Genomic DNA, 16,620 nt, shown 5'->3' on the forward strand with positions numbered 1-16,620 from the left:
ACGGCTAGTAAGTGTTAAATGTCTGTGGTCAGATTTGAACTCAGGTCCTCCTGACTCCAGGGCCGGTGCTCTATTCACTGTGCCACCTAGCCGTCCTGTTGCTCTTCATTCTTAGTGGCAGTACAGACATGGAGGTAATTACTATGGGTTTATCTTGTATCCTTCTATCCACTACTAAAGTAATTTACTGCTGTTACTTTTGGGGATGACTGTCTTTTGAGTTTTTCTGGGTAAATAATCATGTTGTCTGCAAATAATAGTAGACTCATGCACTTTGCTTATATGCTTAGAGTAGGTCACATGGGGAGTAAGTGAGAGAGCCAGGATTCAATCCCAGGTCTCCTGACTCCAAATCCATTTTAACTTTTCCATCAACAATGCTTATTTCATTCTTTGCTTTTTCATGTTATGTAACATCAGCTCATGGTTTGAAATATGCACTTTAAACAATACAGTAAACAGGCTCAGCTTATTCTCTTTTTGAATAGCTGTATTTATTAGATAAATTTTCCTTCTTATTGAACTGAAATTGACTTCCCTGTAATTTTGAGCCATTCATTCTCCCTCTCCCTGGAACTACATAGGCTAGATACAATCCCTCTTCTCCAAGATAGTACTCCACATGTTTGAAAGGGGCCTAATGACCTTCCCTCCCACCCCTCGACAACAACAGCAAAAGCCTTGGCTGCAGCAGGCCAACCATCCCTAGATCCTTGATAGTTGTGCAGATGCCTTGTTTTAAAATCCTTTACTGTACTTCCTTCTTCTGTGGACATGGCCATGTTCCAGTTTGTACTTGTTCTTCTTAAAATGCTGGTCCCAGGGATGAACACAATATTCCAGAGATTATCTGGCCAGGACAAAAGAGAACAGGCCAATGCCTTCCCTCGTTCTGAACACTGTACTTGTCTTAATGCCATCTGATATTATATGAACTTTTTGGGTGGTCACAATGAGCTCACCATTAATTAAGATCCCCATATCCTTTTTCTCCCCCACATGAATTGCTGTGTAACTACTCCTACATCCTGTACTTTCATGTTTTTTTTAAAGTGAGAATTCAAATGTATTGCTATTAAATTTAATCTTACTGGTTTAGGCCCATCAAGATGATTTTTGAATCTAGATTCATAAAACCACATTTAATCTCCGCTAATATTTTGTTGAGAATGCCTTTTATGTTGTCCTCTAAGACACTAAAAGAGGCATTCAGTGAAATGGGGCCAAGTATAGGGAAACTTATAGCCTGCCACCAGAGTCTATCAGCCAACAACTACCTATGACCCTGTTGTACTGTACCATTATCTAGCATATGTTTCTCCATGTTGTTCATTTGGATCATGAAATATTAACATATGAATGAATGAAAAACATTTATTAGGCAAGCTTTCCTATGTGCCAAGCGCTGTGTTGGGTACTAGGGGTAGAAATACTAAAAGCAAGCAAGACCTTTGCCATCAAGGAGCTTGTATTTGAATAGGGAAAGATGACCCATGTGGGAGAGTGGTAAGGGGAAGGGAGGAGAGTCATAAGGCGATTCATATAGTCCTTTCACAGAATGGTAATGTTGATGTGATTGGTGCTCTCAGAGGTAAAAGTGGAAAGAGAAGGTGGCTCTTCATGTGGTATTATGACATAAAGGTGGCCAGGGCTAGCTTTGGTGAATGCTTACAAGAATTGAGCAAAATCTGATCACTTCTCTTCTCAACACTCCTTATTGTCTGCTCTAAAATTTAGGCCAATCCCACAGGCTGGTACTCAAGGTCCTTCATGATCTGATATTACCTTGCCCTTCCATCTTTATAGTGTTTCAGGTGAGCTGGGCTATTCATCAGCCCCTGAATGCTTTTCCTGCCTCCATGTAATTGAGTATGCTGTTCCCTGTGCCTGAAATGCCTTCTTTCCTCTTCTTCACTTGTTGAATTTTCCTATCCTTTAAAAGCCCAAGTTAAAAACCCTCCTTTTCTGGGAAACTTTCTAACCTCCTTTTGCCAATCCCCCTCCCCATTGTTATACTTTATTTTGAATGCACTGAGCATGCTATATTGCGTATTTTAGTTATCTTTGTGTTTCCCTGTTTAGATGCCCTTATTCGGACAAGGATTGTGTCTTATCAGGAGCTCTTTATCTCCCGTGGCAGCTCATTCCACGTCTAGATAACTCTTAATTGTTATGAAGTCAGTTCATGTCAGTTATTTTCAGGGCCTTCTCTTTTATGTTGTATGTGTCTGTAGGTTTCTTCTTATCATTGCCCTGGCTGGATCACTCCAAGGATAAAATGATTATCTCTTAAAAAAAAGTGAAATCTGTGAACTTTAGTTTTCAGTGTAATAACTTGAAGAAACTACGTAGGGCAGTGTTAAAGCCATTGTACTTCTGAGATGGAAAGCATTTTGCAAACCTCAAAATGCTATATAAATACTAGCTATTATTATTAATAAAATACTATTTCACAAGGATATGAATTTTTTCAGAAGAAGAAATCATCTTCAGACCAGTAATGATGGGGTAAAATCAAAGTAATACAACTCTGAAGTTTTATAACCCACTTAGTTGGCAAAGATGAGAAAAATGCCAAGAACAGTTTGTGTTGGTGGCTCTGTGGGAAGACAGGCACACTACGACAAAATGAATGGAGCTTTGACTTGGTCTAGCAGTCCTGGGAATAATTTTAGAATTTTGTGAGGAAAGTCACAGAATTGTTGCCCTTTACCCACACAATCTCATTACTAGGCACATACCCAAAAGGAAGACAGTGACTGAAAGGTCCTACGTATAATAAAATATCCATAGGAGCATTTGTTTGTCATAGCAAACAAATGGAAACAGAATGTGTGCCCATCTGTTGGGGAATGGCTGAACAAATTGTGGTGCATAAATGCAATGATATGTTAGTGTACTTACTCTAAGGTAGCGAATATGGGGAATTCAGAGAAACATGGGAAGATATGTATGAAGTGATTCAGAGTGAAGAAGGCAGAACCCAGAGAAGAATTTACACAGCAAGTACAATAATGTAAATAATAACAATAAAAAGCAAATTTGGAAGAATTATAATGGTCTCCATTGGTCTTGGAGACCTGATAAAGACACGTAGTAGAGAGGACTACAAATGTAGAATACAGGATACCCTGTCAAAAAGAAGTTGATTTTCTGAAATTTTATTTAATTCTGTAAAGCTAGGGAATATCTTAGATTCTAGATGATCAGTGGTTAGAGAACTATAATTACCTTATGTGAAACATAGTATTCACTCTTTGTTCCGATGTAAGCCAAAAGTGATAGGAATTTGGGAGGAGAGGTGATTTTAAATAATTAATTCTTTTTGCTTTTATATCACAATCATTTCTAAATATATCCTTTCCCTTCCCCTGCCCAGTAAGACCATCTTTGTGACGAAGAAAGGAAAAGAGAAAAAAGACTTAGCAAAACCAAACAATATATTGACCACATCTGACAGTTACAAGCAGCATTTCCTATCCTCTGCTAAGAAGGAATAGAGGTACATTTTCTCAGCTCTTCCCTAGGACCAGTTTTTAAAATTACACAGCATTCAGGATTTTTTGTTGTTCTTTCTGCTTGTATTGTTGTTATCATTGTGCATATTGCTTTTCTGCTTCTATTTACTTCCCTTTGTATCAGTACATATAAATATTACCATTTCTATGAATTTTTTATAGCTTTCATTTCTTAGAAAGTAGTAGTCTGTTTCATTCATGTACCACAACTTGTTTAGCCATTTTCCAATTGATGGTCATCTACTTTGTTCCTTTCTTACTATGAAAAAAGTGCTACAATGAATATTTTGGTATATATCGGTCAGGCATCTATTAAGTACTTACTGTGCAGGTACAATGTTAGGAGCACAAGATGGACACAAAAAAATAAGACTTTGTTTTTCTGTCTTTTGACCTTCTTCAAGTAAATGTGTCCAGATGTAGGATCTTAGGGTCAAAGGCTATGGACGTTTTAGTAACTTTTTTAAAAGCATAATTCCAAATTATTTTCCATAGTGTTTGGCCTATTGACAGTGTATCAGTGTGACTGACTTGCCACAGCCTCTTCAATACTGACCATTTCCATCTTTTGTCATTTGAGCCAATTTGTTGGAAAGAGGTAAAACTCAGATTTGTTTTAATTTTGCAAGAGATTTGGGGACATCTTTCACATGATTGTTAATAGTTTGTAATTCTTTTGAAAACAGTTTGTTCACATCCTTTAACTGCTTATCCATTGGGGACTGGCTCTTGGTCTTATGTATTGGTGTTCATTACTTATATGTCTTGGTTATCAGACCCTTTTTGGAGATATTTGACGCACATTTTTCCCAAACCAACAGTTTTCCATTCTTATCCTAGCTGTATAAGTGATGAAATTTTAAGAATAAACTTGAAAAAGCATTGATATCAGAAGGGGTGGGATTATGGAAGAGTAGCACTTCCTTCGTTGGTTATAGTCTCTTTACAAATCCATCTCTTTAAAGAAAAATCTGTTATTGTTACCTGCTGTTTGAGATGGGCAAGCAGAAATATTAATTTTCAATTCTCCATTTTAGTGATCCTCTTAAAAATGTTCAGTTCTAGCATCATGCAGTTTTTTTTTTTGCAGAGAAGGAGAGATATGGGCCAGACAGAGGCACAGGTAGATTCAGAGCTAGATGAACAGATAGAACCAAAGAGTAGTGATTTATGGCTTGATATGTAACCATAATATGTATTCTCCAGTGTAATGCTTTAGGGATTGGTAGTTGGCCCTGTGTTAAATTTAATATTTTTATCGATGACTTGGACAAAAGCATGTTTATTAAATTTACAAATGGCACAAAGCCATTTCTGGGTGGCTAACATATTGGATGACAGAATCTGAATCCCCAAAGTCTTGACAGACTATTGAGCCAAATCAAACAAGATGTTTTTAATAGAGATAAATGTGAAGGCTTGTGCTTTAAAATATCAGCCTCACAAGTTCAGAATGAAAAGGATCTGGGAGTGGGGTAGAGTATGATCATGGCATCCAAAAAAGCTCCCATGATCTCAGGCTGCACAGTGTGGTAGACACACTGTACACTCACTGTCTTGAGCAGACCACATGTGCCATCTTTTAGGAAGGATCTGAGAAGCTGGAGAGTATCCAGAGGAGCCAACCATCATAGAGAAGGGCCTCAAGATCACGTTTTAAGAGGATGAGTTGAAGGAACTGGGGGTGTTTAGCTTTCAGAAGAGGAGACATTAGTTAGTTGTCTTTAAGAACTCGAAGGCTTATCATATGGAATGGCTGTCGTATGTTTAGTTTGACCCCAGAGGGCAGACCTAAGAGGAAGTTGCAGAGACAGTTCTGGGCTTGATGCCAAGAAAAAGTGCCTTAACAGGGGCGGCTAGGTGTCGCAGTGAATAGAGCACCAGCCCTGGAGTTAGGAGGACCTGAGTTCAAATCCAGCCTCAGACACTTAACACACTTACTAGCCATGTGACTTTGGGCAAGTCACTTAACCCCAATTGCCCTCAAAAAAAAAGCAAAAAATAAAGTGCCTAATAGTTTGAGGTATCCCAGAGTGTAATGGGCTATTCCTCACCAGGACTGTTCAATCAGAGGCTGGACAGCCACTTGTCTAGTCTGTTGTATGAATTGGCTTATGTGACCCCTGAGTACCTGTCTGACTCTGAGGTTCTATAGAGGAGCTTCAACATGGTCTATTGGGTAAAATGCTAGAAGGTCATTGTGTCCCTACATATCAGCAGTTTCAAAGGAGAAAGCAAATTCATTGATGAGCTTATCTTCTCCTAGTAGGCAAACTAGTAAGGGAATACTCTTTCAAGGTTGGAGATGAGTACCCATATTCATTAATGCTGCCTAACAGAACTAGATTTTGCCTTGTAGCAGTACACTTGGTCCTTTTAAAGATCTTAAACTTGTGAATTGGCAGGACATAGTGGATCAAAAACTTGCCTTGACAGCAGGAAACCCTGGGTTCAATTTCTACCTCTGGCACTGGCTGTGTCATTGTAGGAAGCCTCTTCACCAGTCAGGGCCTATGGACAACTATCAAACACCATCAGTTGCAGTGCAGGTGCTGACTTACATTTGCAGAAGGAATTTCTTCATTAGGGATTGTTCGAGACCTATTCAGTTACAGGGTCCAGTTCATATCCCATATCCAAGCTTGAAATCATTTGGGAAGCCTAGACTATCAGCCCAAATCAATCAAGGTATAATTTTAATTGTAGAAACTTAGAAGTTTCCATCTTATTTTGACATGCCAGCACTAGTGGGATTTTTCCAAATCTCGATCTTGATTTCCCTGTTTTTGTTAACATCATTTTATTTTTTTTCTCCTTAAGGAGCATTGAGGACACAATGACTATCAGCATAGTTTACGATAACTCTGAGGCCATGGAGCTGTGTGCAGCTCAGCACCTGTATCTGAAGCCTATAGCCAGACTGACCATCAATGTGATGCTGCCAGAAGATCTCACATATACTAGATCATTTTCCAACTGGAAGATACTAGACCAGCTGAAGAATCTCATTTGCCCAGATCAGTTTAGCACTGTCCGACTTTCAAAGAGCACCAAAAACTTCATTCGATTTGAGGGCGAGGCAGAGACCAGAAGTCTGGTTCAGATCCTGAAGGCAAAACTTCACGGGAAGATCATTAGGCTGAACGGATTGAAAAAAGGTTTGAAAATAGTGGCCACAGATGCCTGGCTAGACTTCCCATCCCAGCAAGAGTGGGAATTGGCCTACCAGAAAAACAAGACAGCAAGTGATGAGCTCCTTAACGAGAGCCCCGATTCCATCTACTTTCAGGGCTTACCCTGCAAGTGGTTTGCATCCAAGGGCTCCAGTGGGAAAAAGCCATGTGAAGAGATCCTCAGGGTGGTGTTTGAAAGCTTTGGGAAAATAAAAAACATCGACATTCCCATGCTTGATCCTTACCAAGAAGTGATGGCCACTGGCACCTTCAGCCATTGTACCTTAGGCAGCCTTCAGACCTTTGAGGCCTTCATCCAGTATCAAGAGTATGCTGATTTTGTCAAAGCCATGGAATCCCTGAGGGGAATGAAGCTGATGCTCAAGGGGGAAGATGGGAAAGCTCTGGCCTGCAACATCAAGGTAACAGGCCTGGCTGGGATTTGCAGATGGGATGGAGCCGAAATGAAAACATCTGGACTGACGTTGTGCCTCTGGTCCCATTAGGAATCCAACTGACAACTAGCATCCGGAGCTCAGTTGTCATGACATTGAGGTTTTTAGAGAGAAATTCTTCATTTTGAATGTCTTTTCTTCTTCTGTAATCAGGCATGCCACTAGCTACTGTTTGAAGTGATGGTTATTAGAAGTGTCTAGGAAGTAGAGGACAGGGCATGTGGTTGTTTCTCAGGGTACAGTATGTTGTTGCAGCTTGTTAGGGTATTTTTCTTCTTTCTCTCTGCCCTTACACCCAAGAATGATGTGAAAATATAAATGAGTCCTACTGAATGCATAATAACTAAGTAAGATATGGCAGTCTTAATGTCCTTTGTTTCAGAGATGTGGTTCTAGTTTCTCGGTGTGGAATGTTTACTTTTATTTATTTATTTATTTAAGCAATCGGGGTTAAGTAACTTGCTCAAGGTTACACGGCCAGTTATTTCTGGGTGTGGTGCTGAGTGTCTGAGCCCAGGATTCGATCTCCAGGTCGTCCCAACACTGGAGCTGGTACTCTTACTCGCTGAGCCACCTGGCCACCCCTAAGCAATTGGGGTTAAGTAACTTGCTCAAGGTTACATGGCCAGGTGTTTCTGGGTGGGTGCTAAGTGTCTGAGCCTGGGATTCGATCTCCAGGTCTTCTCAACACTGGAGCCGGTGCTCTTACTTGCTGTGCTACCTGGCCGCCCCAGGAATGTTTACTTTTAAAACATTGGGTCATACCATAATGCATTGAGAGTTGGAGGGCAGTTTAGAGTTCATGGAGTCTCTCCTCACCCCCACCACTCCCCATTGTTAAGTGACTTTGCCTAGGATCACGCAGCTGGTAGGTATCTGAAACAGGATTTGAATACAGGTCCTCTGACTCCAAGAGTTAGTTTTTGTTCCTCTGTGCTAATTAATGCTGCCCCTCACTCTCTCCACTACAGCTATGAAGGCTTTTGTTTTGGTTTGGTTTGTTGTTTTGTTTTGTTTTGCTTTGTTTCTGACATCCCTGATTTGGGTTTTAATGGAACTGGGGAAAAAAGGTCTTTCATTGAAGGACATATTTCTGAAGCCAAGAAACTTCCATATTTGAGAGATTAGGACTTGACAAAAACCCCAGGAAAATCATAGGAGCTTTGACTTTGGGGAAATAAGAGGCTAGCATTTGCAACATTGTTCCACCCAGAAAGGAGTGAAAAATTGGAAGACAATTTAGTGACCTTGTCGAAAAAGGAAATGAAGTTCCTTTGGCATGACCTGTTCTTGAGGAACTGTTTCTTTGTGATCTCTGACTGCTTCCTTACCAAAATGGTCTCTCGTCATTCCTTTAATAATATGGTGTAGAGTTTAGCCAGAAAAATGGACTCAGATTCCCTTTGTAGGCTCCATTCTCTCTCCTTTTTTGAAAATCGGGACAATGTTTGCTTCTCTGTGGTCCTGGAGAAACTATCTTGCTCTCTGTGTTATTTCAAAGCTCAATTAAAGCAGTTTAGCAGTCACTTCCACCAGGTCTTTCAGCAGCGCGGGTTTGAATTCATCTGGTTCTCGTGTGACTTGAACTCAGTAAGTATAACTAAGTTCTCTCTTATATCTCTTTACTTCAGTTTCAGCGCTACTGTTCTTCCCTAATAATAGCTCTAAAACCCATCTTTTCATTCTTAGCTTTCCTTGCTGTTGTCAGCTCATTCTGATAGCCCTAATTCTCTTCTCATAGGGACTGTGCCAAGTGCTGAAATTCATCCTCTGTTACATGCTTCTGCTTTCATCTTCTCTGCTTGACTTTGAAAAATCAAATGGCTTGATGAGTTCCCTGTGCATTCACTTCTTTAAACATTTTTTCTTCTTGCTCAATGGATTTTTTCTTGTCATGTCCTCAGAATTTCATTCTTGGATGCTTCCGATCCCTCTTGTACTGACTTTGTCTGGTTGAATTTCAGGCCATGGGGGTCCTATTTATCTCTTCTCCAAACCCATTAAACTGTGTCCTTCCCCAGTCTAGGTACACGGTGCCACTCTATGTCCAGTGTTTCCTTCCTTCTAGCATAAATTCTAAGATGGAGTGGTCGTTTTCCTGCCAGGTTCTCATCATTTTTGCCCTCATAACCAGTTCTCCTTTGCAAATGAGAACAGAAATTTCTTTTATTGGTTCCTCTACCTTTTGAAAAATAAAATTATTATTAAGGTAAGTAAAGAAGTTATTAGCCTTCCTACTTTTAATAGAGAGAGGGGTCCAGCAGATGTCCAAATAGTGGAAGTCCTCTATCATGCTTCAGGGCTAGTCTCATGATCTGGTTCCTGAACTCATCTGTTTCCTTTTTCTGCCTAGGTGGTCTGTAGCATATTCTGATGACAACATCACTTCTGTTTCTGCCTCTATTGATCTTTTTGCGGATGTTCCCTGCCGAGCTTCCCTTCTCTGATCCCTGGATTTCTTTGCATGAATTTATCTTCTTAATATCCCCATGTGCTATTTTTCCCTTCTATATTTTTTATGTCTGTTATTCCTTTGGAATAAAGTATATACCCTTCCAGAGCCCTACTGCAATCATAAATATGATTCAAATTGCATCTCAGCAATACCTTTGAGGTAAGATTTGTCTAGCTGAGGTTAGGATTTTCAGTTCACCTTGTTTACTACCCATACTTTGTGTATAGAGATTTGAGGCCACGGGTTTTATGACTGGCAGTTTTATATCTTCTTGTTGGTAACTTTTGACTCTAGGTATATTAAAAACCCTTAACTCAGTTCATCTCGGTAATAACCAAGATGATGTGTTGACAACTTGTATTAGTGTGCCCCCAGAAGGGCACATCAAATCACCTCCCTTAACTAACATGGAAATGTACAATGTAAATTGTAATGAGTCATGAGACAAGGCCTGTTCTCCAACACTATGGCCTGAGGCAATTCTAGCCTCTTGTTCAGAGAAGCAGCTAGACACTGTTGGAATGGGGATGTGCCAGGGTAACGTGGAGTCCCTTCAACTGACTGTGTGTGTCCTTTGGATTTGGTTTTCCTGCCTGGCCAACCAGACTCAGTAAATCCTTGGTTTCTCCAAGCCACTGAACTCACCTTTTTACTGAATCTTCCCCTTCTTTTTGGACAGGTTATGTTTGATACAACCCAGCACTTCAGTGAGGGAGCTATAAGGCAAAGAAACCAGGAAAGGTTAAAATTGCAAGAGCTGGAAGAAGAGAGAAAAAGAGAAAAGAGGCGAGAAGAAGCAGAAAGGTGAGCCTAGCATTTTGTCAATTCTTTAACTTGATGGGTTCATCTTACTGAGGATGAAACCCATGCAGCAGGCATTGGCTATGAGTGCCCTTATTGTTAGGAGTCAAACTAGCAGAGGCCAAGACTGGCCCAAGCTCAGACACACAGCTGTGTTTGCTTGGTTTGTTTGTTTTGTGAAGGAAGTCCCATCTTGGACTAACTTCATCTTGGTTGTTTCATTTGTGTCGGCATGAAGTAAAAATAGTTGTGGCTGGAAGTTCCTTTTTTCCCTTACATTATGAACTCAGGCATCAGTAAATGTGAACATTTTCATGTATACAGAAGAAAGCAGAAAGATGAGCAGGTTCAGAGATAAGCAGGGCAATGGTGATTTCTGATCTTCAAGACTTTCCTAAAATGCTGCTGGGAAACCAATTCCCCTTCCCATGTGAAAATGCTGATGGGCTCAAGAAAGGAGAGCACCATATAAGATCTATGCAGGGTAAATGGAAGGTGATCTCAGAGGGAAGGCACTAACTAGCTATGAAGGGACCTCTGATGTTAGTTAACCTTCCACCCTATAATTCTAGGCCTGTCAAGTTCTGAAATCATGACTAGCACTGCTGCACCTCCACACTCTATGATTTTCCTGGGGTTTTTGTCAAGTCCTAATCTCTCAAATATGTCCTAAGCTATATGTACATTTAATTTGCATATGTTCTCTCTTTCATTCAATTGTGAGTTTCTTGAGGGCAAGGAGCTCACAATGTTTTTGCCCTTCTTTGTATCCTCAGAGCTTTTCATGGCATCTGGTACACAATAAGTGCTTAATAAATGCTTATTGACTGATTCATCTATGTTTACCATAGGTCTGTGAAAGATTTTTGCTGGGTGAGTGGCAGCTGGAGTTGGGTTGACCTATAAGACACAAAGATATTGACTTATTTGCCACCTCTGTGTGGGGCCATTTTTGTTATCTGGGGACTTTCTTGGTGCTCTCCTTTCTTGAGCCCATCAGCATTTTCACATGGGCTCTGGTCACTTGGGAAGGGGAATTGGTTTCCCAGCAGCATTTTAGGAAGGTCTTAAAGATCAGAAATCTGAAAATCTATTTCTACCATGCTTTATGTGAATGGAGACAATAAAACTCTTTCACCTCTTGGTTCCTTCAGTATTTTACAATCTCTTCCCATTTCCTCCTTCCTTACTTTTTTTTTCCTAATGGGATTATGAGTCACTTGGGGTCACTGCAGAATGAAGAAGTCTTAGAGAAATATTGCAAGAAACCTAGTCAAGACAAGGAACCCCAAGATCAGTCCAGAGGGATTTCCAATTAAACATAGTTTGCCTGGCTTTTGAACAAGGCCTTGGTCAGATGATTGGTCCATATTTTTTTTAAGCAATCAGGGTTAAGTAACTTGTTCAAGGTTACACGGCCAGTTATTTCTGGGTGTGGTGATAAGTATCTGAGCCCAGATTTGATCCCCAGGTCATCCCGACACTGGAGCTCGTGCTCTTACTCGCTGAGCCACCTGGCCACCCCAAGTGAATCTTTTTTTTTGCCTTCTCGAGGGCAATTGGGGTTAAGTAACTTGCCCAAGGTTACACGGCTAGCTTTTTTTGTGTGGCTGTTAAGTGTCTGAGGCCAGAACCAAACTCGGGTCCTCCTGATTCCGGGCTGGCGCTTTTACTCACTATGCCACCTAGCCGCCCTTGGTCCATATTTTTGGATCTTTGAGAAAAATCAGGCTTAATTTTTGGGAAACTGAAGTAAACAGACTCCTGCCATTCTATACCAGTGGGTTTTTCTATTTGTACCCCATTCTCTGCTCTCTCTGAATACCTGTAACTCATTTCCTGCTTTTGTAGCTGGGGTGGGGGTGGAGGACTAGCAAACTGAGCCTTTGGTGGTATCTTATGTTAAAAACCCATGTAAACTCCAAGCCTGGCATAAGAGTTGGGTTGCATTGGGCCTTGTTTGTGGGGAAAGAGGGAGCTACCAGATCATTTTCCTTTTACCTTTTACACATTCTTTGTATGATGGGGTCTGTTTTGAACACTTTTAGTCTTATCCTCAGTCAGTTAGTTAACAGTATTATCCCAGGAGAATTGAATTTGTCAGAAGAACTTGAGTAGACCAGGACCCAGAAACACAGTAATGTTTGGACAGATTTTTCAAAAGACCTCTCTTGGGATTCTTTTCAGATTCAATGCTAAAGAAAGGCCAACAACCCCTAAATCCTTGATGTGTGGATTTTGTTTCCTTGTTCATCAAATGCAGTACAGATTTTCCTTGATTTTTTCTGTTTCTCTAGGTTTATCTTTTTTTAAATATCAATAAGCATTCATTAAGGACCTTCTATGTGTCCATCACTTTGCCAAGTGTGGGGGATACAAAGACAGAAGCCTTCCCTGTGCTCACAGAGTACATCATGTTTTATCAGGATGACAATATCAACACACAAGAGTATATACAAGATACATATACAAGAAATATTATTTACCAAAATGACTTCACTCTATATGGATGTGATTTTGTCCCCTGATATTTCCCAAAATGTTTGAGGCAGTACTTAACCACAAAATGCCTTGTGTGGCTCCTTTTTGAGGCATAGATATCTATTTTTTCCTTGCCACAAAGATGTATAGTTGAGCAAAAGAAATTCTTGCATTGGCCACGTCCAAAAAAATGTCTCAAAGATAACTTTTCTGAACATAAATTGACTTTTTCATTATTATGAACTTAACAAACATGTACATTTCATATAAAGAGGATTGTGTATGAATCTGTGAATCTTTATTCCATGTAGTTTGTATTAAATGGAAGCTAGTGATTCCAACGCTGTTCTTGTGGTCTGTGTGCCCTTCTGAACTTCCTTCTGTTCTCTTTTGTGTATTTTTTTAAACATCTTATTGATTTGACCTTTTTTCTTTCTTTTTTGCCATCACAACTCCACTGCTCCCCACCCCACTCCAAGCCCTTCCTTGTAACAAATAAGAATAGTCAAGTAAAGCAAATCCATACATTGGCCATGTCTAAAAACAACTATCTTTTATGGACCTCCAGCCCATCACCTCTCTGCTGCCAGAGATAACTGTAAGGGGCTCTGTGGCACTCTTCAGGACTAGCTCTCCTGTCTGGGAAGAGGGGGAGGGGCAGGAACTGATCTAGTTTGAGCAACTAATGAATGAGTTATCGAAGGAGCTTTGGTCATAGGCAAGGCTGCTGGGAGACTTTGGTGTTAATAAGTGAATGAATGACAGTGAAAAAACAGTTATGTGCTTACTCTTGGCCAAGTCCTGTGCTAAGTGCTGGGGGATAGGAATAGAAAAAAGCTAGTTGGTCCCTGGTGTCAAGGATCTGACATTCTAATAAGGCAGGCAGCACATATAGAAGGGTTTAGCTGAAGATGGAAAGGCCCAGTGATCCCTACAATGCAGTGGCAAAGTCAAAGGTTAATGCATCTTCTTTCTTGTCATTTCCATTGGTAAAACCATGACACTCTCTTTGGTCTTCGGATCTTGTGTTCAACTCAAGGGAACTTTAAAATGGCTATTCCAAAAAATGGGAATCACTTCTCCCCCAGCACTCTCTGGAACTGGGATTCTTTACCTTTTTGGGGGTCATGGACCTATCTGGGCAGTCTGGTGAAGCCTAATGGACCATTTCTTAGAATCGTGTTTTTAAACACATAGGCTAAAATACATGGAATTACAAAGGAAGCCAATTAGGTTGAAATACAGGCATCAAAATATTTTTTAAAACAAGCTCACAGACCCCAAGTTAAGAACCTCTGTTCTAGAGATATTTTTCACCAACTGCAGGTATCAGTGAAAAAGAATGTTAATGCAGTGGGAGAAGAGAATTTGAATATTAGAAGCAGCTAAAGATGAGCAGATGTGATTGCATATCTTCCCCCATAATTGATTTAAAGGGATTTCTTGAGAATGAAACTTTGAGAGCCCCCCATAAATCCTTCCATGTATACATTCTTCATCCTAGTCTGATGGTGCCAGGTCTTGGCATTTCTTGGTCAGTATAGTCTGTTGATGCCACATATCTCAGTCTCAGCCCTTAGAGAAATGCCCTGTGACTTGTTCATTACCTTTGTTACCTAGGAAACGGAAAGATGATGAGAAGAAACTCCGAGAGAAGAAAAGGAGAATCAAGATAAAAAAGAAAGAACAGAGGCAGAAACCAAAGGAAGAGAAGCATCTGAAAAAGAGAGTTAAAGCTGAGGTACCTAGCTCTGGCTTCCATGATGAGGGGGAGGTAGGAGAGTACCTGCTGGTACTGAGGCACGTAGAGGCCCTTTGACCATTAAGGGTGCTGCTAAGTAGAATTATTGTAAGGTCATTCCACAATCCCTCTTTAGATTTGGCAGCTAGCTCTTATGCCGAATGAGACACCCATTTTTACTGAAACTGGGAGTCCCTTCCAAATAGGATCCACTTGACGGCTGTGCTGAATTCAGTGGAGCCTTCTTTAAGCTGCTACCAATAACTCAATTAATATAAACAGTAACTGGAATATGGGGTGAGAATCTCAATTTATTTTTAATGGGAAATGGTCTCCTCTCCCAGTATTCTCTGCCGTCTCCCATTAGGAAGAGTTTCTTTAGGATTGCCACTCACCTATCCTTAGTAGTATAGGAGATAAATAATATCATCAAGTCATCCTCGTCTGTGGAGAGTTGAGATATGGAGCCTTTGCTTCTGTTTACCAAAGTGACCTTTTGCTTGCTCTGGAGCTGTTTGTTTTTACAAAGTTCCATTTATCTTTTTTTCTTCCTAGCAGTGGACTTTGAATTGGTAGAGTAGGCAAGCTAGGTGGCAGTGTGGATAGGGGACCCGACTTGGGGTCAGGAAGTCCTAAGTTTGAATCCTGCCTCAGACACTTACTAACTGAGTGACACTAGGCAAAGTGTCTCTCTTTGCCTCAGTTTCCTCATCTGTAAATGGGGGTAGTAATAACACCCACCTCTCAGGGTTGTCATGAGGATCAAATGAGATACCATATGTAAAATGCTTTGCACACCTCAGTGTGCCATGTAAATTCTAGCTGTTATTAGTAATAATTATGTGTAATTAATCATTATTATATTATTAAGTAAGCACAACCAGGATTCCTAAAAATTTTACAGAATCTGTAAATCTGAACTTAAGGAAACTGAGGCAAAGGAAGGAGGGACCTACCCAGGAGCAGGTGATACTATTACCACTGTTAATCAGTGCTACTGTCACTATCTAGAACCCAGAGCTTTACAGGGTACTTGGCCCATAGCCCACCCATGGCAGTTAGCACGGTAGTTATTATCCTCATTGTATAGATGAGGAAACTGAGGCCCAGACAGATGAGGTGACTTCTCCAAGGGTCCACATCTGTTTAGTGGAAGATCCAGGATTTGAATCAAGTTTCTCCCTGTTCCAATTGAAGTGCTGTTTCCGCCTAACCAAAACACCTCTTAAGAATTCCATTTATATTTGAAGTCTGGAGCCTTCTAACCAAAGGTAGGGGACAGGGGGCAGATAGGGACAAAGTCAAAACAGCATTCAAAAGCACCTAAGATATTTTAAAAGGTTTTATTAATGCCTTTTTTTTTTCATGCCAGTTGTTTCCTGATATCCCTCCCCCCCGCCAGTCCTCCCGTGTTTAAAAAAAAAAAAGAAAGAAAAACAATTAATAATCACCTTCGACAGTATATGCAGCAGTGGTCCCCTGAGCTCTCTACAGAGATGGGGAAATTGTAAGTAACAGCTGTTTTCTAAGACCAAGATTGGTCTTTGCTGCAATTAATCTGAATTTGATAGACTTTTAACCTTATTGACATTATTGTAGTTATTGTATCTGTGGTTCTCCTAGTTCAGCTTTCTGCATCACACCATATAAGCCTTCCCGTGTTTCTTGGATTCCACATACTTGTTATTTATTCCAGTGCAATAACATTTTATTATATTAACATGCACAGTTTGTTCAGTCGTTCCCCAATTGATGCACTCTAGTCCAAGGCATTTATATTTTCTAACAAAGTTCAGATGACCTTTGATTTAATATTTATTTATTTATGACAGCCAAGGGAAAATTCTCTTTTAGATACTGAGTCTAGATTTTAGGTCTTTTTTAACACTATTAGCTGTATAGTCTACAGGTCCTAATCTAGTCAGAGCTCAGATAATGAATGGGTTGCTCCCTGATGTGGGGTTAAACATCGCTCAGAGCAAAGGACAAGTTCACT

The 16,620-nt window shown here is 40.3% G+C and overlaps 2 protein-coding genes across 7 annotated transcripts in view; one reads left to right on the top strand and one right to left on the bottom strand.

Annotated features, from left to right (window-relative positions):
• Positions 1 to 16,620, bottom strand: part of UBE2A (ubiquitin conjugating enzyme E2 A) — a 276,953-nt gene that overhangs the window by 190,205 nt on the left and 70,128 nt on the right. The window lies entirely within an intron of this gene.
• The window catches only part of LOC138172413 (A-kinase anchor protein 17B-like), a 49,356-nt gene that overhangs the window by 25,468 nt on the left and 7,268 nt on the right, over positions 1 to 16,620 (top strand). For 3 of the 5 annotated variants that reach the window (XM_069102171.1, XM_069102172.1, XM_069102170.1), the window contains 3 exons: positions 6,339 to 7,113; positions 10,281 to 10,405; positions 14,504 to 14,624. In XM_069102171.1, coding sequence (XP_068958272.1) covers positions 6,355 to 7,113; positions 10,281 to 10,405; positions 14,504 to 14,624 — 1,005 coding nt within the window. In that variant the 5' untranslated portion in view covers positions 6,339 to 6,354. Of the gene's footprint in view, positions 1 to 557; positions 3,503 to 6,338; positions 7,114 to 10,280; positions 10,406 to 14,503; positions 14,625 to 16,620 lie in introns of those variants that run through there. The other 2 variants (XM_069102173.1, XM_069102174.1) reach the window with 2 other exon arrangements.

Source organism: Petaurus breviceps, unplaced genomic scaffold, assembly GCF_028583685.1.
Source record: "Petaurus breviceps papuanus isolate PSGF00001 unplaced genomic scaffold, PetGlider_PUasm1.0 532, whole genome shotgun sequence".
Classification (NCBI taxonomy): Eukaryota; Metazoa; Chordata; class Mammalia; order Diprotodontia; family Petauridae; genus Petaurus; species Petaurus breviceps.